This window comes from Neopsephotus bourkii, unplaced genomic scaffold (assembly GCF_033783945.1).
Source record: "Neopsephotus bourkii isolate Nb327-2 ecotype Australia unplaced genomic scaffold, CSIRO-AGI_Nbou_v1 NB_318, whole genome shotgun sequence".
Lineage (NCBI taxonomy): Eukaryota > Metazoa > Chordata > Aves > Psittaciformes > Psittacidae > Neopsephotus > Neopsephotus bourkii.
Window position 1 is genome coordinate 420,144 of NW_026900826.1, and position 25,066 is coordinate 445,209.

Sequence of the window (25,066 nt, forward strand, 5' to 3'; positions counted from 1 at the left end):
TAAGAAGGAAGTTGTCAAGAAAAAAAAAAACAAAACATTACAGAAAGCTTGATACCACCAAAGTTAAAGAACATTACAATATAATTCTAAAATGTAACTAAACAGATAGTAAAGGACAGTTTGAAAGTCAAACCAGAAATTTGATTACATAGCGTTATTATAAAATTCTGCAGAATGGCAGTTCCACAGCAAAAATGCTCACAACAACATAACACTTTATAAAAAGTAAGCCATAAAAAAAGCAATATCAATGTTATTCTGCATATTTCTTCAATACCCTAAGAGCACACGTAAGGATATGAAATTAATTCCACGTAAGACATTTATTTCTTTTCAATACAAATGTTCCACTACCTAAGAAGTAGGTAATACTGCTTCAACCCTATGTCACTAGACCCACTCACCAGCACTGCTCAGTTTTTCAGCACAACTCTGAAACTAACTACTCTTTCATGCCTCAATTACACTGTCATTTATTAAGTTTTACAAAATTTCTTAAACCAGCTCATCTTTTATTTCTAAATAATACACTTAAGACTTTGCTTTATCTTCTCTACCTTCTTTCTCTATTTAATATATTTTATTTCACCTGTGGACAGACTCCTTCAACAGCATCCACCACTATGATGCAACCATCACAGAGTCGGACAGCAGTAGATACTTCTGAAGAAAAATCCACGTGCCCTGGAGAGTCTATTAAATTAATCAGATACTCCTCATCACCTAGGATCAAACAATAAATTAGTATTTCAGAGCACTTTTCAAAAACATTTTTTTCAGCCACCTGGTTGCACTGCTTAAGCTATTAGCAATTTCTAAGGACCAGATCTACAGTAACCATTACACTTAAGAAAAACTCCAATAGATCAGGACAACTGTGAGCAGAGTAACATCTAGTGGCTTTGGTTTAATTTCACTCTTTATGCCAGACTTCATCTTTTAGTACCCAACTACCTTCAGGAATTTAAGACCAAAACCAAACCGAACAACCAAAATCAAAAACTCTAATCCTGAGCAAGCTTATAGTAGCATTACAAGTAGATCACTAGCTAAAACAAAACTGACTGCGCTAGTCTGCATTTTAAAGATTAATCATGACAGAATGTCATTAAAATAAACCCTGTATTCTTGATCAAATACCTCATTTCAACCTCATGCTCTTTTTAAAACATGGTTTTGACTCCATATTAGTAGAATATCTTCAAGATATCAATACAGGAGAAGTTTTTAGTATTTTCTACACTACATCAAAAAAAAAAAAAAAAAAAAAAAAGCTGCTTAGTGGAGACTCCAGTCAACTTTTAATGAACTCACTACATTTATCATCAGCCATAACCAAAATAAGATTAAACAACTTTCTGGAGTCTAAATTTCAATACAACAGACATAAGAAGTTTTAACCATTAAAAGTAAGGTCATTTCAGAGTCAACAATAAAACAGCCGGTTTACAATACTGAGCTGGAAGATCTTTGATTTCAACTATTTTTATAATCAGCTGTAGCTGAAATGGAATGACTAACAGTGGCTTTTCTGTTCATGCAAACAGCTATTCTTTTTTCTGTACAAGCCTGTTAGTAATGTATTCCATGTTTTCCATTTGCTTAGCTGAGAATAAGACTAGTGAGGAACATGGAGTCATAAAAAAGATGACACTGTAACTACATTATGAAAAAAACACCTCTAAACAATTTATAGCAGTGTAACAGGCACCTTGACACAGAAGCATACTAAACTACAAAATCATCTCAAATTTGTTGGGTTTTAAAAGGTCTTGCCTTCAAGCAACATTAGTTCAAGATCTAAGATCAAAATATGAACATTAAGATCTAAAATAAAAAGATAAAGGCAACTATTCATATAGCCTCCATTCAGAGATATGATTGAAGATGGTGTCTGTAAACCTGAGACAGAACTTTTCTTGGCTAACAGTTGAATGAATAGATGCCTAAGCCTTTGCAGCATCATAGCCTAGCACTAAGAAACACAAAAGGAAAAGTTGCATACAAAAAGATCTCAACAAAACCGACAAAGAGACAGGGAAAATTAACCAAAATATGTATTAAAGCTTATATTCGCCAGCGTCAACACCTTACCTTCCACAAAGTGCAGTGAAATTGCACTAGATTTCATGGTTATCCCTCGGATCTGCTCATCTTCTCTACTGTCTAGGTATCTCAGCTGAGTACAGAAACAAAAGAAGAGATGATAAATCTGCAGAATTATCTTCACGAGCCAAGAAGTACAACTGCGAGAAAATGAGGTTGAGCAAGACTAAGAGAATTTCCTTAATTATCTCTGATTCACAATTGCAGCACGTACATACCAGAAGCTTGTTATAAATGACAGTAAAACACTTACCTTGCCTGCCAAGCGGCTGGAGATTATTCCATTGCTAGAAATTAGACAATCAGCCAGAGTAGTTTTGCCTGAAAAGAAAAAGTTTAAATTAATAGAGACAGTGGAAAAGGATACCATGATATTATGAATGGCGACAACATATTGTGTTCTAAGATACCAACATTAATAAAGGCTTCAAAATGCCACAAAAATGCAACTTAAAATGAAACTGATTATTCAACTTGACCTGTTAAGTACATACAAGCTTATTTTTGAAGAGTGGATGCAACCTTACCCTGGAAAAGCAGCTGAAATAACAAACACCAAAACCTTACAGATCATGCAATTAGACACATTTCCACCTACATAACAAACTTCTTCCCTTAAATAAACATGGAAATGTAACACCCATGTATTTTGTTTATGCCAACATTCAGCATCACAGAAGTGAAAAATATTCAGTTTCAACTACTCCAAATTATTAGTGTAATGCTCTTTTAATTTCTAAAAAGCTGCATCAGAACTACAGAAATGGGCATAAAGCAAATTTACTTCTCAAAATAAGGATTTTAAAGCTAAAGCTGTGAAAACCTATTGCTTTAAAAAAACAGCGACCCAAACATCTCACCACCATCACACACACGCTTTTCCTCACGAGGTGCTTCCTGTCAACCACAAACACGCCTCACCATGATCTACATGGGCCAGTATACAGATATTCCGGATTCCAGAAGTCTTCTTCTGAAGGCCAACCATCTTTCCCACACTTCTGAGGACCATGGTTACCCAACTGTGAACGGAGGGAAGTATTTTACTTAGGAGACAACTTAAGAAACAGCCTTTTTATTTTAACTGCTACGCCAGCTGCGGCTGTTACTCATCGGTGAAACCTCCGGCACAAGGAGTGCGTCACGCCGCGCTGCTCGGCCACCATGTGCCCTCCGCCCGGCCAGCTGAAACTGACAGGGCTGGGGCCGTGTCTGTTATGAACGCGCCCCGGGAGGTTGGCGTTGGTCAGTTTCTCATTTCCTACGCTCGCACAGTCCCGCGGCTCTGTGCACCCGAAGTTGTCCCGGCAGGTACAACCGTCCGCGCCTCCCACACAGGGGCACCGCCACCACCGCCTCCCTCGGCGCTGCTCGCACCCTCCCGCGCTTCACCGGCACACAGCCACCACAGGGGCCGATGCCCAGGAGAGGGACGCGGAGCTCCCCTGGTGTTCCCACGCCTCGACCAGGCGCGCCGGGCGCGAGTGCCTTAAGGGTCTGAGGTGAGGAAGGGGGAGGCCGCGCCGCTCGCCCCCCGCAGCCCCTCACCGATGTGCGTTGGGGAGCAGCTCCCACCGCGCTCCCTAAGAGCTCCGCCACCAGCACCCGGAAGCCTGCGCACGTCCCGCTCCCCTCCGCCCCGCCCATCTGTGACGCAGGACGGAAGCTGGCGGAGGCCGCGCACGCCGAGGACGCCGCTGTTGCCGCGCAACGCAGAGCTTCCCTGGTTACCGGCCGGAGCGGCTCGGGCAGCATGGCGCGGCTGCGGTGCCTGTGCGACATCTGCACCTGCGGGTGAGCTACGCCGGGGTTCCTGGGAGCGGGTCACCCCCGGAGGGTTGCAGCGGGTCCCCCTCAGCACTACGGCCCCACAGAAGTACCCCTTGTCTCGTCCCCGTCACCCACCCCACTCCCGTGCAGGGCCGTGGATAGGGTCTTTAGCGGTGGATGGCAGAAACATTCCCATTTCAACAGCTTCTGGGTTCCGCTTCTTTCTAAAGGGGCCTTCTCGGTAAATGTGAAGTAGTATGTTTGTTCTTAAATCGGGTAGAGAAAAAAGCAGATCTGGAAAGCATTAAAGTCTGTCAAAGACAACTAGACGAGACCGCAGGATCAGGCTTCCCCATGAAGCAGAATCAACTTTTGTTGAGGGCTCTGAAGAAACCCTCAAAAGAGTTTGTTAGTTTGTTTTCTGGCTAAATCAACCTTGACAGAAACCTGTGCAAGAACTATGGCCTTTAAAATATATTAATATATTAAAATATATTTAATATATCACATCCAGTAATAGTCTCCACTTGGAAGAAAAACCCCACTATTTCTTTGAGTTCTATGATCACATATGGAGACACACAGTTCATCTTGCTGTGGCTTCTCTGGCCCAGGAAGGCTGGTGTGAGAGGGTACAGCAGGCAATCTCTTTATAAATCACTGTTACGGTGGTATAAGCATTATCACTGACACAGGTAAAAAAAAATCATGTGTCAGGCTTCCCAAAATCATAAGGGATGTAAACCTTGCAAAATTCAGATAGATGGTCATAGGCGTGGAGTCAGTGCTGTTAATATTTTAAATTTCTGCTATTTCTACATTAAAATGTAAAGAAATAAATAAACTGGGGAAGAAAAAAACAAACCAAACAAAAAATAAACAAACAAAAAAGCTGAAAAATACTCATCCTAGGATTCAAAGATTCAGTTCTTAATATTAAAAGAAAAAAAATAACTACTCCATACCTAAGAGAGTCATCATAAGATCACAAGAGAGTGATCATTATGTTTTGGAAGTACTGGGCCAACCCTACAGCTGCAGATGGCCCCATGAACTACAGGTTTCATTTTGACATTTGTAGGGCAGACACGGCCCTTATGTGCTTCTGCACAAGAAGTTTGTCTATCTGTTCATCACGGGGTTTTTTATCTATACGTAGGCGCAAAAAACAGGCAGCGTGTAAAGCTAAGAATGTCTTTTCTGGCCAAGGCTATAGATGTAGTTTGCCCCATAAATTTGTTTCAAACATCCTACATTAACGAAGAATTGAAACGCATTGTTTTTGCAATGAGATAGCAAATCTGCTTCATCCTCACGTGTAGAGATGGTGAGAGAACACAATCTGACAGCACAAAACATGGTTCAATTCAACAAAAAACTTTCAATTCAAAACCACAGCTTAACAATATAAATAAGTGAATAAAACATGCACAAAAGTTACAGTTTAGAGTAAACATAATTGAAGTTCATACAGTCAATAAAATCTTAAGCCATTATTGGCTTATGCAGCACATGTTGCTTGCATCACTGTAGTTACAGTGTTTCTGTTTTTAAGGGATGACTGGTTGCTTGGCATTGTTACCTGGATATGGCCACACCCACACATTGTAGAAGAGATTTCAAAGCAAAAACAAAGATCTAATCATAGAATTATAGAACAGTTAGGGTTGGAAAGGACCTTAAGATCATCAAGTTCCAATCCCCCCTTCTCAGTGTCAGCCTTTCCCCACTCATTGCACTTTTATTATATTATTATAAAAGTCTAGATTCCTGAATAAATGCCAGTTAAAAAAAAAAAAAGGAAGATTTCTCTAAAATACAGGATGTTTAAAACCTTATACTGACCACATATAAAATATACACATGCCAAATAAAAACTATACAGTCTGCCTTTCCTACTAGGAAAGTAGATGAATTTCAAAAATACAGTGTCCATACATTTCTGTCTTTCAGACTATAGCATGTGAACTGGGAGTTAAAAAAAAATAAAAAACTTTGAATTGTGCTTGTTTAGGTCTTTTAGTAAGGTTTTGTTTAAGTGCTGAGAAATAGCATACACTCACCTCCTTGTTTTCTTGCCCTTCCTGTTCTTTCCATTTTCCTTTCCCTGGTATGTCCTGAATAGGTGTCTCAATTGTTACTTGACTATCTGTTGACTTGATTGAAAAGGAGTAAGCACCTGAGGTTTTGAAAGTTTCTGGCTTCTTATACAGGGCTACTTCATTTATCATCTGTTGAACTACTGAGCTGGCAAAGTCAGGCAGCCCAAACTAATACCAGCTCCAGGGATTTCCAGTTCCAGATAACTTCTTTCAGTGTTTTTTTGATTGGTTGGGTTTGGGTTGTGGTTTTTTTTTTTTTTTCATTTTACTTTTCTCAGCAGAAGTCCTTCACCTCTGTTTCTGTATTCAATTTGACTTTGTTATAATTTTTTTTTATTTTTGATATTCAGTGTGAGATAAATTTCTCTTCAGACCTTTCAACTAGCTTCCTGAAACTTGAACTTATTTATAACCAGTAAGAGCTGTACTGTTTTACCCTTCCTGTCATTTTTACTTTTCGTGTACTCAATTTTAGAAAATACATTTATTTTTAAACATATATTTATTGTTATATCCCTTTGCTTATATCTGAACCAAGTTGTCAGCTGCAAATAGGAGGAACATTTTTCATGATATATCTCCTTAAAAGAGATATCAAATAATAATCACATCAGACAAAATGAGATTTTAAAATTATGCTTGAAACAAACTGCCAGAGATGTGTTATGCAAATTAGAATAACAAGGTTTTCACAGCAATATAGAAAATAATGGGTGCATTTTAATTTCATGCAAAATTTACTCAAAATAACAGGTATAAGTAGTAAATTAAGTCATTATATCTCAATACCTTTTAACACAATGGTGTCATTAAAATAGGCAATGTCAAGCAGGTGTAATTGAAATAAAACCTACTAAGAAAAACAGATGTCATTATTTCTAAACATAATTTTGGATTGAGGGTTTAGTCACTCCTTTAAAAAAAAAAAAAAAAAGGCTGAAATATCAGAAATGGCCTGCAGAGCTCTAGAAGCACAGAGAAGATTTCACACCCCTACAATTTTAATCAAAAAACATTAATCAAGAGTTGTGGTGAAAATAGGTGAGCAGAGGCACAGAAATAAAGACAAGCAATGAGGGGAAACAGTCAAAAAGAGGCAATATGAGAGGATAAATGAACCATAGTTATTTTTACATATAAGACTAGCAATATTACTAAGGATTAAAACAAAAGAGAAGGTGCATCTTGGTGGTAGCATCATCTAGAGGAATGAGATCAGCTGTATCCATCCTTCATATTCTGTATTAAGGACTAACTTGCATGCTGATGCTGTTCGTTACTGCGTAAGCATACAGTGCTCTGGGACCTATGCAGTCAGCACAGGATTTGGGGGTTTTATCACTCAGAAACCATTTTAAGCACAGCGAGTGACATTGTTCAATCTTCCACATCCATTATCCACTCCATAGATAGAGTACGTTTTTTTTCCCTTAAATGAAACTATTCAAAATGATTTCATCTGATGTGTTTTACCCAGGCGCCATCGCTGCCTTCATAAACCCACAAGGGTTTATGATAATGGACAACAGCCGTGCCTCACAACAGAGTATGTGGAAAAATATCTCAAGTATAGCAACATATCTCCTCCCTGGAGCTTTAAGCCAAAACAAGAGTACCAAGTGCATCATGGGAAAATGGAAGGAACTACAACATTTAAGTAAGTGTTTTGAAGCAATGTGTTTCATAATTATTCCATACATTTTTTCATATTTTCTTTTTTAAGGGGGGGCTGAAAATTGTATTGCAATCATTTTCAAAATGCAATCTTTACATCTTTTACACTTTTAGCATATATAAAAGTATAAATTCTGAGTATAGAAATACAGTTACCACAAAAAGTCACTGAAAAACCATGAAGCACTCATACAACAGGATTTCCATGCTTTAGAGAATCCTCTAACCTGTAAAGATAACCAAAAAATTTTGTTCTTGTTTTCAGCCTGTTTTGGAAATCCAGATCTCATCTGGCATGACCAAGCTGGCAAGCTGGGGAACTTGCTGTAATACATGTGTGGAATCTGAGACTGGGGGGAGATTAAACCTTAAGTTAAAATATCAGAGATTTTTTCTTTTTATTTTATTCAAACACTTCTAGATTATTAGATATTTGAAGAAAACCATCTCTGAAGTGGTTCAGTAGGTCTTTCCTGTTAGTGTATAGACTGATGTTTAGCTGACAAAATTAAAAAGCATCTTTCAAGTAGTCAGGAAAAAGACATCACTCATTCCTTTTCAATAATGTGACAGGAGCACAAACCTTTATTTTTAATACTTTTAATGCGTTTTTTTTTCCTTTCAGCTACAAGGACAAGAGGCAAACTTTGTGTATTTATTAAAATGGCCAAATGCATTCTGCAAGATTGGCTGTGTACTGCATATATTTTTAATGTAATGTACCCGTATTTTATGTGTTATGGTTTTCTTTCCTCCTTGCTATCCCTCTAACATATGGCCTCAGATTGATTTCTCAGAGTAAACATTATAAGTGCTCATTTTTCCATATAATGATAAAATGACAAAAGTGCCTCCATCAGAAAAAGTTTTTTAACCACTGTTTCTCTTTTTCCCCATTTCAGATCTGATTATATACCACACAATATCATGAAGCAACATTTTCAGGTACAAGAAGAATATAAACCAAAGACAGGAGAGATGGAACTGGGAACCACATACCAGAAAGATTACAATGCTCATAAAATAAAACCAGTCACATTAGTAAGACCTCTAGAGAGAAAACACACTACAGGAAGAAAAATGGATACCATACCAACCTATCAAGGTAATAATATATGCCACTTTCAGAAAGAGAAATAACCAAAATGAAGGTAGTATTCTGCATTACCTATATCAGAAACTGGATTTTTTTTTAGTTTGGGCCAGAGAGTAAGACATAATAGAAAGCAGGTGATGATGGCTTAAAATATTCAGCACTCTAGAGGTGACGTTTATTGGTTCTACAAAAAGCCTTCTTTAAGGTTTTCTTGGTTAGAAGGAGAAAAATTCTAACATATGCTTAGTTATACTGTCTGAGGCAAAAGTTGGTTTTAGTTAAAGTGCCAAAATAGTTGAAATAACAAGAATCAGGTATGGTTATTAAAACAGAAAGATTGAATGCTTCATGCAAAGTGAGAAGAGGACAGAGACAGAAAGAGTTGGAAGGGTAAACCCTGGGGAAAAGACTCTTAAAAAAAACAACAGTTATATTTCACTAGTTTCTTTAATCTTAAGACTATGCTAGATAGAAATGCATTTATATAAATACATTCTAGTTATATACTATAATTTATAAGGAAATTGAAATACTCTATTTAGCCTACATACAAGTAGGCTATTTTCTATATATAGAACACACACTAAATATGTACATGCAACATTTTCCTTGAGGATATAGTCAAATTAGGACATCATTTACATTTTTTGGGTTATTTTTTTCATCACACGAATAATAGAAGATAGTTTTGTCATATCACATACATGCAGAAAACTTTATCATTCTCACCTCCATTGTGTTTGTTTTGCAAGATTTAATACCAGGATAATTTGGCTTAATTTTAGAGGGATGGTATTAAGTAATTACACTTGTATGATGAAGTTTTGGTTTTGCTTTAAAGATGACTACAGGCCATGGGAAGTTCAAAGAAGGGAAGCTGCTAAAGCGATACGTATATACCACCCACCTACAGAGAAGTCTGGAAATTCTACTACGTTTCGAGATGACTTTGTTCCTAAGGAGTTAAATCCCAGACAAAGTTTTAAACCTCCTTGTGTAGCCAAGCTTTCAGATGTGCCTTTCGATGGTGCTACCAGCCATCGCACTTCTTACATTGCTCATCAACTGGAACCAAAATTCAGAAGACCAAAAGAACAATACAAGCCAAGCAACCAACCCTTCGTAGATCTCACAACCCACCGGAATGATTTTAAAGGGCTACCTGGGGAACTTGCAAAAAGCTGCAAGCCTGAAATTGCAAAAGTTGGCTCCAATGCTCATTTTAATGGAGTCACTGAATTCCAGGATCGTTTTCAGCCATGGCTGGTCTCCTTATCGAAGGTCCGCAAAACCAGAGAGTATGTTCCACCGCCAGGCAGCATGGATTTTAACTCCAGAAGCCATCTCGATTACATTAAGCATGAAATTTTTCCTGCTCTCCCCGTAAGACCAGTTTCTAATAGAAGAACAACCAATGCCCCTTTTCAAGGGAGTACTACTATGAAAGAAGACTTTAAAGCTTGGGGTACCTGTCGGCAAGAGATTATTAAGAAACAACAGGAAATTCCAAAACCCATGGGAAAATTTTATGATTTAACGACATTCAAATCTCATTACATACCACATCAGATCACTCCAGCACAAAGTTTCAAACCTGCACCTGCTCTAGCTCTTAATTCAGGCCCTTTTCAAGGTGAAACTGTGTATCACACAGAATATACTCCAAAGAAACCGGAGATCTGCCCAGCAAATTCTTCATCTCCTCCAGGTTATGTGTATGTAAAAACAGATTCTCATGGTCACAAATTCTTTCGCCGGCTTACTCAAGAATTTTCCAAGTCGAATAGTAATCCTATTCCAAAGGAAATAGCTGTTGTGTCATAATACTGAACTGCAGTATTTCAAGCACCCTGATTAATTAATTGAAGCCCTACTTGTTAACTTTTTTCTTTAACATAACACTGAAAGCAAACAATGCAAATTTTGCTTTTAAAAGTATTTAAACTAATAACTTGAAGGAAATGAAAGCAAAACCAGAAGTTTATTACAAGAATAATAGAAATTTGCCAAATTCTATAGGAATAATTCACCTTATACAGAATATATTTTTTTTCTGATCACACACTCTAGTTTCCTTGACTTCCCAAATTTTATTACTCTCCATCTCAAGCATAGGTATTGTACACTTAATTCTTTCAGATTTTCCACAAATCAGAATTGTATTTGTGAAATAACAAGTATCTTGTGATCAGAATTTGTTTTCATAGTAAGCGAATAGTGCTGTGATCTAAATAATTAGCTCATCAGTCCAGTTTTCCATCTCAATACTTTGAGCAATCTGATAAGAAGATATTTTTTCTTTACATTTTGCTGCCCAATTCATAAGATAGCATCACATCACACCTCAGAATTCCTGAGAGCCCGAGTTTAGTATTTTTCATCTTTCCTTCATTCAGTTCTGAAGACAGTACAAATTTCTAATTTCTAACAGCAATTAATAAGAAGTATCCTTTCTCTGCTCCTGTACACATACCTGAGATCACCCAGACTTAAAAAGCAGATCATTAGGCTCTGTTTCCTGATTTTCCTGACCATGATTTTTCAGCCTCACTCCCAAAGGAAACAGCTTTGGACACACAGACACACTGTGACCTTCCCACCTGGGTAACTTTTAAACCCAGTTTTCAAATTCAATAAAATTTTACAAACAGATTTCAAAGATGATTGTTTTTCAAGTTTTTAAGGTAGATGGTGAGGAAGCAAAAAGAATCAGGCTCAAAAAAGTTAACATCCTCCTGCTGCAGGTTTTGATCCTGCTATCTGATTTTTAAAGCCAAGCAGCCTGTTATCACTGCCTGAGTTCACAACAGAGTCAGTCTGACGGGGAAAATGGCAGAAAACTATAAAGGTGTATGTAGAGATAACAGAAAACAGTGTAAACTAAGTTAAAAAAAATATCAGCCAAGATGCAGGAATCTGTACACAGCCTGGCTTGAGCCTGTCTGCTCTTCAAAGAATTACTTATTAAAAAACACAGGAAACAACATTTTTCCAGAAATCGTACATGCAGTGATTATGCTTCTGTATGAGATATTTCGTATTTTCTCTATGTATCTTTACCTAATTTGGAGAAATCTAGATGAACTTCATTTCAGTCCTATTATCTTCATGATTTAAGCAAGACCCAATAAATAATTCTATGATTAACAGTATCATGTTCTATCACAGTTACTCCAGTATGATTTTTTTCAGTATTGCAGATCTTTTACACATTGCTATAGGGCAGTCATTTGGGTTCTAAAGAATTATGTGCTCCTACTTCATAACCAAATCCCCAATAAAAGGACTAAGATTGGTGACGGATACACACTGTAAGCAGGAACTGGATCCTATGCAAGGAAGAAAGCTGAACTGAGTATATTAGCTGTGAATAAAGGCGTTGCATGAGAGAGCTCCAGACATTATTAAAGCGTCAGTTACTTTTATGTAATGTTTGCCTTTGTCCTGTGTTGTTGTAATATGACTGTTAAAGAAACAATAACTCAATTAACATTTCCTCTGAAGATTATTCATGTCCCCAGCTGGTAAAGACGTTTTGGATTGAGAATGAGCAAGGGGATTGTAAAGCTGTGATAACCTAGAACTAGGACAGGAAAAAGTGCAATTCATTGTCATCTTTCTAAACCACAGAAGAAAACAAACTACAAACACCTTTTTCTTTATGGAACTTGAGCCATTCTCTCTCTGACCACAACTGGGAAAACAAAGTTAAAACTGTGCATAGTTACACCTACCCAAGCCTGTATCCTATACACAGTCTTGGTAGCTCATGAGAAGTTTACAGAATACCCTTACTCAGATCCTGCAAGGTCTCTTTTCTAGGGAGGAAAAATACCTCATTGAGAAATGCAATCTGAATCCATGAAGTTATGTGTGCATGTTCTGAAAAATCACTCCTCCTCTGGGTCTGTGAGTGAGCCCACATGATTTTTGTAATTTTCACAGATGTTCTTTTAGTTCTTAAGTCACTTCCCCTCCCCTTAAGTTATGGAAAGTGATTTGCTGCCACCTACCAGCACAGTACAAAAATTTTGGGGAGGAAGTAGAGGGCATATTCGGATACATTTAATAGTTCCTCTGCAGATGTGTTTGAAGACTTTTTTAGGGTGCAGGAGACATATTCCCTTTCCTTTCACCCGTAATGTTTTCCCCCAAGTTTAATGCTGAAAGAGAGAAGCCTTTATTACATTACAGTTGAAAGGGCCACAGCCTACTGATTGTGCTTCCAGCAAAAACATCAAATGATATTATAAACCTTCAGACAGTATTCAATACTTGAGCTCAACTTTTTCATAAGCAACATGTTATTGAAAAGCAGACAAAATGAACAGGAGGCTGGAAAATTAATATTTCTCAAAATAACAGCTGTTAAAAAGCATTTTATGATGTCATGCTAAACCAAGATGTATAAGCAGAAAAGTTACTCATGGATTCAATTGGTATTCTGAAAGTGCTTTTCAGGCAGTATGCTATACAGCATGCTCCACAGAACTGCTATACAGACTGCACAGAAAGAATCCATTGGTGACACAAAAGGAGAATAAAATAGATCCATGCACTTTTCCAGTGTTACCATTTAGGATAACTGAAACACTACCATTTTATTGCTAGACATTTATTTTCAATTTAATAAATTTTTTAAGGCTTTTCTTGTTCATATTATTTATGAGACTCTTCTTTCTAAATACTATTACACATAATGGAAATTCTGAAACCAGATTTTTTGCATTGGCTATTCCCATCATCCACTAGATTTAAAACATAAAGCTGTTCTGTTGGATGTAAATGAACTCTGCTTAGTGCAGTACATTGCAGACAGCAAAGAAATGTAACTATATTCCACCTTTTTACAGAATCCTGATTCTAGATTTCAGTGAGTCAGATCTGATCTATTTGGATTTTGGCAAATTCTCTGCCCTACTTTTCCAGTCAGGTTACGTCTATGGTGCCTCTTAATAGCAATACAAAGCAGATTGTAATGAAGCTGAGAATCTGTCTGATAAGTTGTAAAAAATAAGAAGTAATCTTAGCTTTGGTAAAACCTCAGAATTATGCACATAGCAGGTTGATAAAATAACATTTGGAATGAAAGCATAGCTACCATGAAAAGCACAGTAACAAACAATCTCCTGGTAATCACAGTGTTGAATAATCAAACTAGACTTTATTTTAGAAATATCAAAACTACGTTCAAGAAAGTAAAATCTTCAGTTATTGGAGAAGCAATAAAATAAATCTACAGAGGAGTGTCATGCCAATAGCAAAAACAAACATTTACAGCACTGCTTCTGTATAGCATGCATACTTAACCAAAGATAAAGCAAAAAAAACCAAACAAGCTATTTGTTAACATTTGAAGGCTTTAAATATAAGGAAAAACATGAATAAGAAATTTTGGTAATAAGAAAAAATATATGTCAAAAATCTTTATGAAACACTGTACAAAAAATATTGCACTTTTAAAATCAGACAATAAATATCTACAAAAGTATCTTACAAATGTTTTCTTTTAATTTAAAAAACTGCTTAAACAATCAAGACCCATCGCTTATTAAAAAGGTACTGATCAGGAATATCCTCTCCTTGCAGTCAGCCTCTGACACAATAGTCCACACTAAACGTTTTCTATACAGTAGTGCTAATCTAATTTTCAGTGATGCAAACCCATTGTGCAGGAATGCTGTTTCTAACACTGTTCTTACAGCATGTCCACTGATTAGTGTGTAATGTAGATCCAAGTCAATACAAGCATTCAGATCTGCAGTATGTGCAGTAGTTTGGAAACTACAAAAAAAAACATCTATTTGCTGTCTCTTATGGGGTTCTCTCTGCTTGCAGCCCTAATGAGACAATCTGCTACGTGGAAAATAATTTACCTGGGAATATCATAATCAGATTTTAACAAAAAAGCTCATAGCTCATGGTCATGATGAAAAGTCATATTGATGGAAACTGCTCAAAATAGATTTCTTGCACTTGTCTATCTTCATAATCAATGATTGTTTCTTGGACATTAATGGGGGGGGGAACCAACTTATTCAAGACAGAAAACGTGACAGCCATTTTGGCCACTTAGTGGCTCCCCATTTGACTTGATGTGGAAGATAACAGTGCTCACAAATGTTTCATTCACAGCTCTGACAAGGAAGCCTTGTGTCTAGTTTGAAATCAGTAGAAAAGTCCAATCATGTCAGAACTTCAACCGTACTTAAAATGGCTGGAGTAGAAGAGCAGAAACAACGGAAGATGACACCCCATTTATTCAAAACAGATCTATTGCTGTTTTGAAAACTGCACTAGCATCTACAATGTTTCTTACTGCATACACATCACTAGAAGTACAAAAAATTGAATGTACTTCTGTGTATCCATCTGACAGCTAATATCAGTAAACATACCCTGTGAGATCAACCCTTAAGCTCAAGCTGTTTATGAAAATAAAGTTGCTGCCAAATACTTTACAGCTACAGGCCACAGTTTCTATAAATTTAAAAAATGTGTTGAATTTGATGAAACAATGAAAACAAAACCTAGGGGTCAACAGTTGCTGCATTCCAGAATTCTTCAAAGGATTTTATGGCTTTGCTTTTCTCATAAGTTAAGGACAGTAAGCACTATCTGGTGCTTTTAGATAGTGCTTTTTCCCCTGATGAAATTGAAATGTAAAATTTTTACAGATGATATGTCATGATGTTATCTTCCTAATCCAGACACAAAGATCTTTAAAACATTAAAAGTTCCATTGCAGAGAGTGGATAATAAAAGTTTCCAGAAAAATTGCTCTGTCCAGCATATCAATTTGCAATACTGGGTTTTCATTAGCCCCACGTTTCCATTTATTGTTATGACTAATGTCTTATTTACAAATGTATACTTTGAGCAGGCTAGTTTAATGAACCTCTCTTCTCACTCTTCACTGCAACATGAACTTTCCACAGAAGAGTTATGCTTCTTGACATGACTGACCACATCTTTGTAGGTGTCTATCAAGCATAACTTTAGTTGCTTTGCAAATGTACAGTAGTGAGTTGTATCCTTGCATTTGCCTTCTGAAAAAATATATTTAAACATTAAAAGGCTTTGTAATGGACAAAAGATAAATAGTAGAACTTATTGTTGTAATTGTAAACAACTGATGGATTCCTTGGTAGCTTTGCAGTTATTTTACTTTGCATTTCTGGCAGCAGTGGACTCCAAGCTGAGCTAGGTCACAAATAAGAGGTGTGATCTCACTGCATCCGTTTACCTATTTTCTGTTTCATAAAACTACCCCATCTTTCAGGAATTAACAGCTTGCCCAGAGACTCATGAGTCACAACTGGCGCAGTCATGTAGGGAAGTTTGCATAAAACAACTTCCTAAATATCCTGTTTCTAAAAGTGCTTTTGAGGCTTTAATATCAAACTGGCCTACTCAGAGAAAAATAACCCCAGGACTGTGAAGTACTCCTTGGAGAGGATAGTTTTACCTTTGATGTACAATCAAATGCTTGCAGAATCATTAGCGTACAACTGTGAGTCACTTTCTAATATAACTGCTACAAACTATTACTATGCTCATATATAAATAAACATTTACACACTGCTGCAGGCTGTGCCATTGCAGTGTTGCCAGGTCACTGGTCTCTTCCTCCATCCACAGTACTGATCAGCCACAAGTTTGTTATTCTTTCTGTGTACACAATACACTTGTCTTGACTGAAATCCAGTCCCACAGTCCACACTGCAAGGCCTCCAAGGGCCTGTCCGCCAGTAGACATCACATGCCTCTGAAGAGCAGTTTCTTCTGATAGGAGACCTGTGGAGGAAAATAAATGGCAGTTAAATGTTTGCTTTTGTGCTATACTGTTATATGCAGAATGATAGAGCTGATGTTGGAAGGGACTTTTGGAGGCTGATTTGTGTTTTGAGTATCTCTAAGGATGGAGACTCCACAGCATTTCTGGGTAATCCATTCCAGTGATTGAGAATCCTCAGAGGAAAGATTTTTCTTATATTTAAGTTGAACTTCCTGTATTTCATTTGTGTTCATTTATCATGCCTCACTCATGAGGAAACAAATGACAATGCCCTGTATCTTCAAACCAATTCCTTAATACTGCAATAGAAGAAATGTCTTGAGGAATACTTAACTGACCCTGAAATGTTGCATGTTTTCATGCATAGCCTCTCTCCTGAACACAAGTAATGTTTCTATGCTGACACTGAACCTTCTCAAACATTTGAAGCTGCCAAAGTGGAATCCTGGCTCTCAGTATTACATGGAAGTTTCACGGCATACTTCAGTGGAGCCAAAATTTCATTGTGTGTGGAGCAAAAGTGCTTTGACATGCTCACAATTCAGAAGCAATTCTACAGCAAGAGCTATGAAGAGCTGGGCTCAGTAATCTAGAAACAATTCCCATGTATGCACCTGCTTTTCGTTGTCCTGTATCTTTAATACGATCATCTAAAGAATCTAACTTGTAACTGCTTCAAACTGCATACCTCTTTCTTTCATCACAAGCATAGTTTGGCACCAAAGATCCGTTACGAAGCTGACATATAAAGTGACGATGGTGTAAGCCTACAGGGCGGCCTATGCAGCGACCAGAACACTAAAAAGTGAGAGAAAAGAATGGGGGAGGAGAAAAAGAAACAAGTTAATAAGAACAGAAATACCCTTCTAGGCAGTTACCCTGCCATAATTCTTGATCTGCATTTCTCCTTCAAGCATTCACCTCTACTTTGATAAGGTTTCTGTGTAATTTTGCCAAGATGTCAACTTTCCTACTTGTTCATAAAGCTAAATCCATTACCTATGTTCTCATTGGTTTTTATTACTAGAGCTGCAGCATCTTATCTGTAGCTCTGACAATCACAAACTTTCTTGCTAATGCCTGTATCAGGAATGCAGCAACAGTAATTCTCTTAATTCACTTCTCTGCTCATTGAATAGTAATCACTCTGTTAATAATCATAAAAATCTTATCAATATGAACACAAGTTTATGGCACAAATGAAAAAATAAAGAAAACATAAGAAAGCGGAGTTCTGTGCATTAAACATTGTTACAATTGCTGTTGAAGCACTTTCATATATATATATCTTTGCTGATGTCTCAAGTACAGCTAGGCAAACTGTGTTCTTTGAATACTGCAATGAAAGCAATATACTAGCTTAAAAATGGAACGCATAGTCACGGATTAGCTTATAAACTATACTGAAACTAATCCTTAGGTTTTGGATCATGTCTTCAAACACGATAAAACTAGCTCACACATCACAAATTACTGAAAAAGAAAAAAAAAAGGATTTGCAATTCATGGGTCTGAAAGGCAATTTCAGCTAGTGCCACACAACTCTTCCTTGGAGCAACAGGGCTCAAAGAGAACAGGTGTTCAGCCAGTGGCCTGACAACACTGACACACTTCTATGATCTAAGGAGTTTCCACACAAACTCTGTAGCATACCTCTCCTTTTGTCTGCATTGTCCCCACTGCACACAAGGGACCCAGACAGGGTTTCCTTCCCATGGGACGATCTCCATGTGTGCAAGCCTCCGGCAGCACTGTCAGCACACTGCCATTAGCTTTCACTTGTTGACAAGTTATTTGTCGATAGCGAAATCCGCTGCCGCATGATGCAGAGCACTCAGACCACGGACTAGTTATCCACCTACAGGATGCAGAGACAAATTTACAGCAGCCATGAAAGCATTGCAAACATCCTGGTAGTTTGCAGGGATCTGTTTGCAAATAAAAATCAAAAGAACCCGTCATCACAAGTTTCATATGTGAGAAAAGGTAGGATCAGCTTTTTGAGTTAAGCAAAGTCATATAAATTCGGTCAATTGATGACTTCTCAGGTAACTATGGTTCAGTATATGCCAACAGAAGTCAGACTGCTTGTACTCAACAGGTTGTGGTAGGTAAGCCCTGTAGACCCCACTGGATTAACATTTCTGAAAGAAGGACAGCGTACTTTCCCCTAACGTATAAAGTGAATGGTACCTGATGTAGTTACTGCTAAGATGACAGGTGTCATAACTCATGCAAATTTATTACATCAAGATCTTGCTAGATAATGCCTCAAGCAGAACGTGTTATTTATTTATTAGAAGTTGCAAAGATTAGTCTGTCTTAGCAGCTAGGAACAATACTGGGGAAGCAGCAAGCAGTAATACAATTTATTTGATTTATTTGACTGATCTTTTCATAAATCTAAGCTAGGAATACAGAATGGGACTTCATGTGTAGCACAAGTGTGATAATAGGAAAAATACTCTATTTTCTTTAGCAATTCTTTTATTTTCTTACAGTCAAACAGCTTATATCCATTAAAGGCAGATTAATCTTTTATAGTCTGGACCCTTGTCTTTTTGTCTTCTTTCAAAGCTCAAGTACTTTCACAAACGTTTGGTGCAGTGCACCACAGCAAGTCAGCAAGGCCCCAATTTGGCAAACACTTAAAGCACAAGTTAAGCATATGCTTAAACCCTTATATTTGCTTAACTGCACTTCTATGCTGTGCTGGAGAGAAGCAATTAAACATACACAAAATGCTTTGAATAACAAGGGCTTATGACACTGACTGTACATCTAAAGACTTTACAGTTCTTTGGATATTTTCTAAAGAGTTGCCCTGGGATGAGGAGATCCTGCAGGAATCAGTAAGTGGGGAAATGGAAGGGGAAGTCTGAACATTTTGTACTTCCCTCCCAGGTCAGTAACCACAAGGAAGAGGGGGAGGTTAGGGGCATTAGGAACCAGACACAGGGCTATTTTCCAGGCATCTGGGATGCTTTTCCCATACAGGAAGTGTGGAATACTTCATAACAATAATTCATATGTTAGCATATATATATAATTCAAGGTAGTGTTAAGTATGTGAGTATGAACACAATTCCCTTCCACTGGTGAATACTTAAAGACAAATTAAAAGCAACATAGGTCTAAGCATTTTAATAACAGGGAATTTAGGTCCCAGGCTGTTTATGAAATAACTGATGGGTGTTGCTGGTGAATACTCTGGGTCCAGCGATAATCAGATTGTTAGATCACGTACTGCAGTCCACTGAAAAGGCATGGCCTTGCTCAAGAGAGTACTCTTGTATCCTCCTAAGTCTGTATTCTGCTCTGAATGGCTGGATTTTAAGAGGGAACCTGCAACTGAGTCTGTGTGTTTCAAAATATTAGTTCTATTTCAGTATTTTTCCACTGGCAAAAAGTTTGCTTGTTATGGGCTGGCTGGAGTTCAGACTCCCAATTTCAGATGATCTGGGTTTTTGGTTGCTAATAATGAAATATAAACAAATTCCTCTTGCTATTTATCTGTTGCTATGTTTTCTGTACTTAGAACACAGTTTAGAACATACTGGCAGGATGCACTCCCACAATGTCAGTTAAGGTCTTAACACTTCTCTCCAAAAATTTTCCAGTGAGGGACAACTCCAAAATGTGTGCATGACTTTTCAGCCCTCACTGATTTTTAAGTCTCTGACAGTGATGGCCAATTCTTTTAAGCATCGGAAAGCACTTGTTTTGAGGACTCCTGTGGGATTTCCTGCTACAAACCTAGAGCCTTGCTGAGCTGGAATGCTCAGTGCAACTCAGGAAGTCTAGAGGTAAGGTTTTGGCTTTTGGAATCGGATGTTGTGGTATACTTGCCTGTGATATAAAGATTTTTGCACCAAGATCACAAGATACCCCAGCTGATCCAGTGAGAAAATTGCCAAGGGAAGGAAATGCATGGAACGTGACACTGTGGTGAGGGGCATTAGAGACAAATGAGGCATTCCACAGTAAACATCTTACTCAAAGCTCTGCTGGCATGGAAGGAGAGGAGGTGAACACAGAGTATCCTGGCTGCTCTACACATGACAAGTTTTCTCTCTCTGTGTTGGCTCAGATTCCACAAAGCTAGCACATCAGTGCCTCGGAGGGACCTCCAGCTTAGCTTCTGAGGTGTGGCAGCAGCAGGACTTGCTGCAGCAGCATAGAGACTTGCACAGATCTCATTTATCCTGCTGAATCAAGTGTTTCCCTAACTTGCTAGTGGTCTGTTTTCACAACCCTTATGCTTCAGTGTTCATGATGAACCAAAACCCCCATTTCAATCTCAGAGTACTAGCACAGAAACATTCAATACACATAGAGCACATGGAAATAAGAGTAGAAAGGATTTTACCTGGCAGGGCAGTCATCTGTGTTGCATGACTCGTAAGTAATCACTGGCTTTTGCAGCTGTCTGCATAATGATTCATTTACATTCTGTTTCTCTGTGTTCATGCACTGTAGCCTTCTGGAGCGGGTTCCTGTGTTCCCACAGCTAGCAGAGCAAGTACTCCACTCAGTATATTCCCATTTATAATCTAAGAAATGCAATTGAAAATAGCATGAGAGAGGCACTATACATTGTAACTGTGTCACATTTCAATTGATTTAGCAGCATATTCTTTAAGCTAGATAGACACCGCACCGACTGTAGAACAGCAAATATTTCAGCATTGTGACAAGGGACCATAAGCCCAAGTAGAATTTCATCCTACTCAGCTTCCCCTCAAGTTCAGCCCTTACATATGAGCATGGAGTTCTCTAGAAGGCAAATGGGATCAGCATATGTGCACACAAAGGGCAGAACCTGGCTCACAGTAGGAACTAATGAACTTCTTTTAAAACTTTAGTAACATTTTTCTACAATGAGCATTAAAAAGAGGAAACTGTAAATCAGGCTCTCCAGGTTTCCTGCTGTTCTACAGTGAGTTTATTCTGAAGAAAACTCATCTTGCTCCAGACACTTCACATAATTTCAGGATTTAAAGGAATCCTGTACTAAACTATAGAAAAGTATTTAATGCATAAATAATTTGCCACTGAGGTACTAGCAAGATGAAAAAGAATTTGTTTTAAAGAGCATTTTCTATTAAAAACCCATCACCTCTACCAATTACTACCTTTCTATTTAGTCACAGTTCCACACTTCCCCTTGCCCTCCAGGTTTTTTTTTGACACTTGGTAAAAGATGAAGTACTATGCAATGTTGACAGATTTTTATGTGATCACAGAAGGAGTCAGATTTTTCTGTAATAACCAAGAATAATTGATAGCTACCAGCTGTGTCCACAGGCTCGCTCTTCCAGCACATAATGAATTCTTTAACTTATTGTTTTTCAATGTTTCCTTATTACTTCTGGGTTTCTTAAAATAATACAAAAGGGCCTTTTTCAAAGTGGAAATAGTTAAATTTACTGACTGAAACTATGATGGAGAGACTGTATTGTTTGTTTAACTAGGATGATACTGCTCAGAAGTGCCCTCAATATGCCTACTGTGCAAAAAACACCAGAGGAGATTTTGCAATCTTACAAACGCATGGGTATTTTAGTGATGAAACGTTTACATAAGCATCATTAAAGCTCATGCTTAGAAAATTAAATTGCCCCAAAATTCTGACCAGCCTGACTGGAAAGGGTATTGGGCAACCAAAAGGCAGTCCAGCTAAAGACCACAGGTGGATAGTTTAACACCTGGCTGGACCTGTTCCGAAATTTTAACTTTAATGAGGCATGTATTAGGACCAGGGTTTGCTAAACCTCTATTAGGATATTTTCTCATTCAGTTCATTACTGTTTTGATTTACTTTTGATTTTAAAACTAAATATTTTGATCACAGATATGTTTCAGTAAAATCACTTTGTAAATGTAACTGACTCCACATTCCCATGCCCACCAGAACCATTCTCACCCACAGCAGCAAAGCGCTGCCAGGCACTGAGAATACACTTAGACACAGCGCAGGGAATTTTTAAGGTGTGATCTTAACTGTTAGGGTCCTTTGCACAAACAGTAAGCCAAATCATATTGATATGTTAATAGGTAACACACATAGCAAAACTTTCAATTTCAACTTGCTTTTAAACCTCATTTGCGTTCCCCAGGTACTGACTGGTAAGAGGTTTGAGGTATTTTTAACTGTCATATGGAGTTTGGTGCTTTGCTGCCAGACTTCAATAGGATCTAAGTTTCTAACTGTCTTTTTAAAAAACACATTAAAATGTAACTAATTTCCTGAAGCACTTTAAATATATAAAACTTATAAAATGTTTGCAGATGCTGCCTGATGTATCGTCCTGTCAATGCACATGTAAGATCCTTGTAAAATTCATCTATAATTCTCAGTTGCACGTTTTATAACCTACTAATAGAAAGGTAGTTTTGTGCAAGTGCATTACATCAGAGAACATTACAAAACAGTCTTGAAAACTTAACATTGAGTTGAAGAGCATGCAGTGTGCCCCAGTACACTGATATGTTTAAGGGTGACTACAATAAGATGGCTGTATCATTGTCATGATGCTGCAACATGACAAATATTAAAATTATTTTGATTATAATGAAGATATTTTCAAACACAACCTCAAAGTCAGCTTTGTTTCAGTTTGGTGTGCTATCTTGCAAGCAATTTGTATGATTTATGGAAGGGGAAGCTGAGAAAACCTGCCCAATTTAAAACTGTTTTAGCAGCAAGACACTGAATCAGGCAACATTCTCTCAGCTTCTTAGCTACACAGGTACGAAATGAGAACCCCCACATGATAGTTGGGTACACACTAATTCCCATATCCAACTCTGAGTATGAACATTGTCTAATGTCTTAAATGGGACTATTCACATATGTGACGTTAAACACGCATTTATGAATTACTTTCTATGTATAAAAGCAGGTTAGGTTTCAGGAAAGTCTTTACACAGTGAAAGAAAATATTTTAAAGTTTAAGAATTTGTCATATAATTTTCAACAAACCTTCCTTCTTGACATTTACCCAGACTGACATTAGTTTTGCACTAGCTGAAGTCCAACATTGGAATTGTCCAGCAAATTGACCAGAGCTGGTGTTCACCTCTAGGATACGACCCGCAACCAGGGTTCGGTATTCCAAGGTCTTAACTTCCTCGATCGGGTTATCTCTGAAAAGCCAGTTAACTGTATTTCTGTAGCTGGGCAGCACCGGGCAACCTAAAAATCAACAGCATTTAGGAAGTTTTTCTAAACACATGAAAGTGCTTGTGAATAAGTATGCATTATTGTGTGATTCTACATAGAAGACCTTAACAGTCTAAATAAAAACAGGGGTATGCATGAATTCACCGAAGTCCAAGCTATGACACAAAATCCTGACTGCCCCTTGAGGGTTATCAGCTGTGTAAGCTGACGTATACTTACCACAGTTCTTTGTATTTTCACTTTCAGTAAGTTACAGAATCATGGAAGGGTTTTAGCTGGAAGGAACCTTAAGATCATCTTGTTCCAGCCTGGACTCATCCCACTAGACCAGGTGCTCAAGGTCCTGTCCAATCTGGCCTTGAACACTGCCAGGGATGGAGCATTCACAAATTCCTTGGGCAGCCTGTTCCGGTGTCTCACCACACTCACAGTAAAGAATTTCTTCCTTACATCTAACCTACAACTCCTCTGTTTAAGTTTAAACAACACAACCCCTTGTTCTTACAAATTTAACTTCTACGTGAACAAAGTAAGTGGGGGGAACAATTATTTAAATAGAGCAAATATTTCATCCCAGACTCTACAATATGCAAAGAGGTTTGCAACAGAAGAGTTTCTCTCTCTTTTGGAAAGAAGTCAGGAACACCTTAGAGGAAATTGCTGCATTTTCACTCCACAGGAACATGCAGCGATGGAAACAAAGGTATTCATTTAGACATAACAACAAACAGTTCCAGAGCCCATCTGAATCCCCTCCCACACTGTTGAGGTCTTTAGTCCCATGGTGAGTCACCAAGACAATGCCTAAAGGGTTGCCCTTTCAAAATATTTATTGAAAAACTGAATCAAACAATCGTTGTGTATCTACTCTGAGGCCTCCTCCTGATAACAGAAAGCTTAGCAATGGTTAGGAAATCCAGGTGGTCAACAAACCTGGACTCTTAGGAATTACTCATTTCTCCACAAGACCCCTTCCATTTTAATTAAATAAATAAGTAATATAATTTAACTGACAAAGAAGAAAAGACAAAGTACCTATTCTCAGTGGATCTCCAGGTACTACACTGACATTTGTACCAATTCCAGATGCCATTATAACACGCTTTCTTCTGCTTCCCTTTGATAATAGGGTGTTATTCTCTATAAATCTTTGTTCTGTAAGACAACGCGTAAGATATATTCTTAGCAAGAATTAAACCACAGTGCTAAATACCACATTTGTATCAAAATACCCAATGTGTTAGTTATGAAGCAGAAGGATAATAGTGCTTTGGTATTCTTCAGGATGAGCTTAATTTATCCAGTTAAGCTATCTAACAAATGTATGTTTCACA

General features: G+C 37.8%; 3 protein-coding genes across 11 annotated transcripts in view; 1 reads left to right on the top strand and 2 right to left on the bottom strand.

Annotated features, from left to right (window-relative positions):
- EFL1 (elongation factor like GTPase 1) overlaps positions 1-3,596 on the bottom strand; it is a 79,572-nt gene extending 75,976 nt beyond the window's left edge. The window contains exons 1-5 of one of the 2 annotated variants that reach the window (XM_061347271.1): positions 3,499-3,596; positions 3,028-3,128; positions 2,360-2,427; positions 2,095-2,179; positions 590-723 (exon numbers count right to left, since the gene is read on the bottom strand). In XM_061347271.1, coding sequence (XP_061203255.1) covers positions 590-723; positions 2,095-2,179; positions 2,360-2,427; positions 3,028-3,118 — 378 coding nt within the window. In that variant the 5' untranslated portion in view covers positions 3,119-3,128; positions 3,499-3,596. Of the gene's footprint in view, positions 1-589; positions 724-2,094; positions 2,180-2,359; positions 2,428-3,027; positions 3,129-3,483 lie in introns of both variants that reach the window. The other variant, XM_061347270.1, reaches the window with a different exon arrangement.
- A 154-nt stretch (positions 3,597-3,750) lies between these two features.
- On the top strand, positions 3,751-12,173 carry SAXO2 (stabilizer of axonemal microtubules 2). Of its 3 annotated transcripts, XM_061347294.1 has the most exons (5): positions 3,766-3,900; positions 7,456-7,635; positions 7,918-7,978; positions 8,555-8,757; positions 9,590-12,173. In XM_061347294.1, exons 2-5 carry the CDS (start codon positions 7,491-7,493, stop codon positions 10,570-10,572), a joined length of 1,392 nt encoding a protein of 463 aa, XP_061203278.1. In that variant the 5' UTR covers positions 3,766-3,900; positions 7,456-7,490; the 3' UTR covers positions 10,573-12,173. The 3 variants fall into 3 exon arrangements, with proteins under 3 accessions (XP_061203276.1, XP_061203278.1, XP_061203279.1); XM_061347292.1 differs by lacking the exon at positions 7,918-7,978 and having other exon boundaries at positions 3,751-3,900; XM_061347295.1 differs by lacking the exons at positions 7,918-7,978; positions 8,555-8,757.
- A 3,516-nt stretch (positions 12,174-15,689) lies between these two features.
- Positions 15,690-25,066, bottom strand: part of ADAMTSL3 (ADAMTS like 3) — a 179,528-nt gene continuing 170,151 nt past the window's right edge. For 5 of the 6 annotated variants that reach the window (XM_061347296.1, XM_061347297.1, XM_061347298.1 and 2 more), the window contains exons 25-30: positions 24,768-24,887; positions 23,532-23,744; positions 20,916-21,099; positions 18,200-18,404; positions 17,235-17,344; positions 15,690-16,545 (exon numbers count right to left, since the gene is read on the bottom strand). In XM_061347296.1, coding sequence (XP_061203280.1) covers positions 16,323-16,545; positions 17,235-17,344; positions 18,200-18,404; positions 20,916-21,099; positions 23,532-23,744; positions 24,768-24,887 — 1,055 coding nt within the window. In that variant the 3' untranslated portion in view covers positions 15,690-16,322. Of the gene's footprint in view, positions 16,546-17,234; positions 17,345-18,199; positions 18,405-20,915; positions 21,100-23,531; positions 23,745-24,767; positions 24,888-25,066 lie in introns of those variants that run through there. The other variant, XR_009724559.1, reaches the window with a different exon arrangement.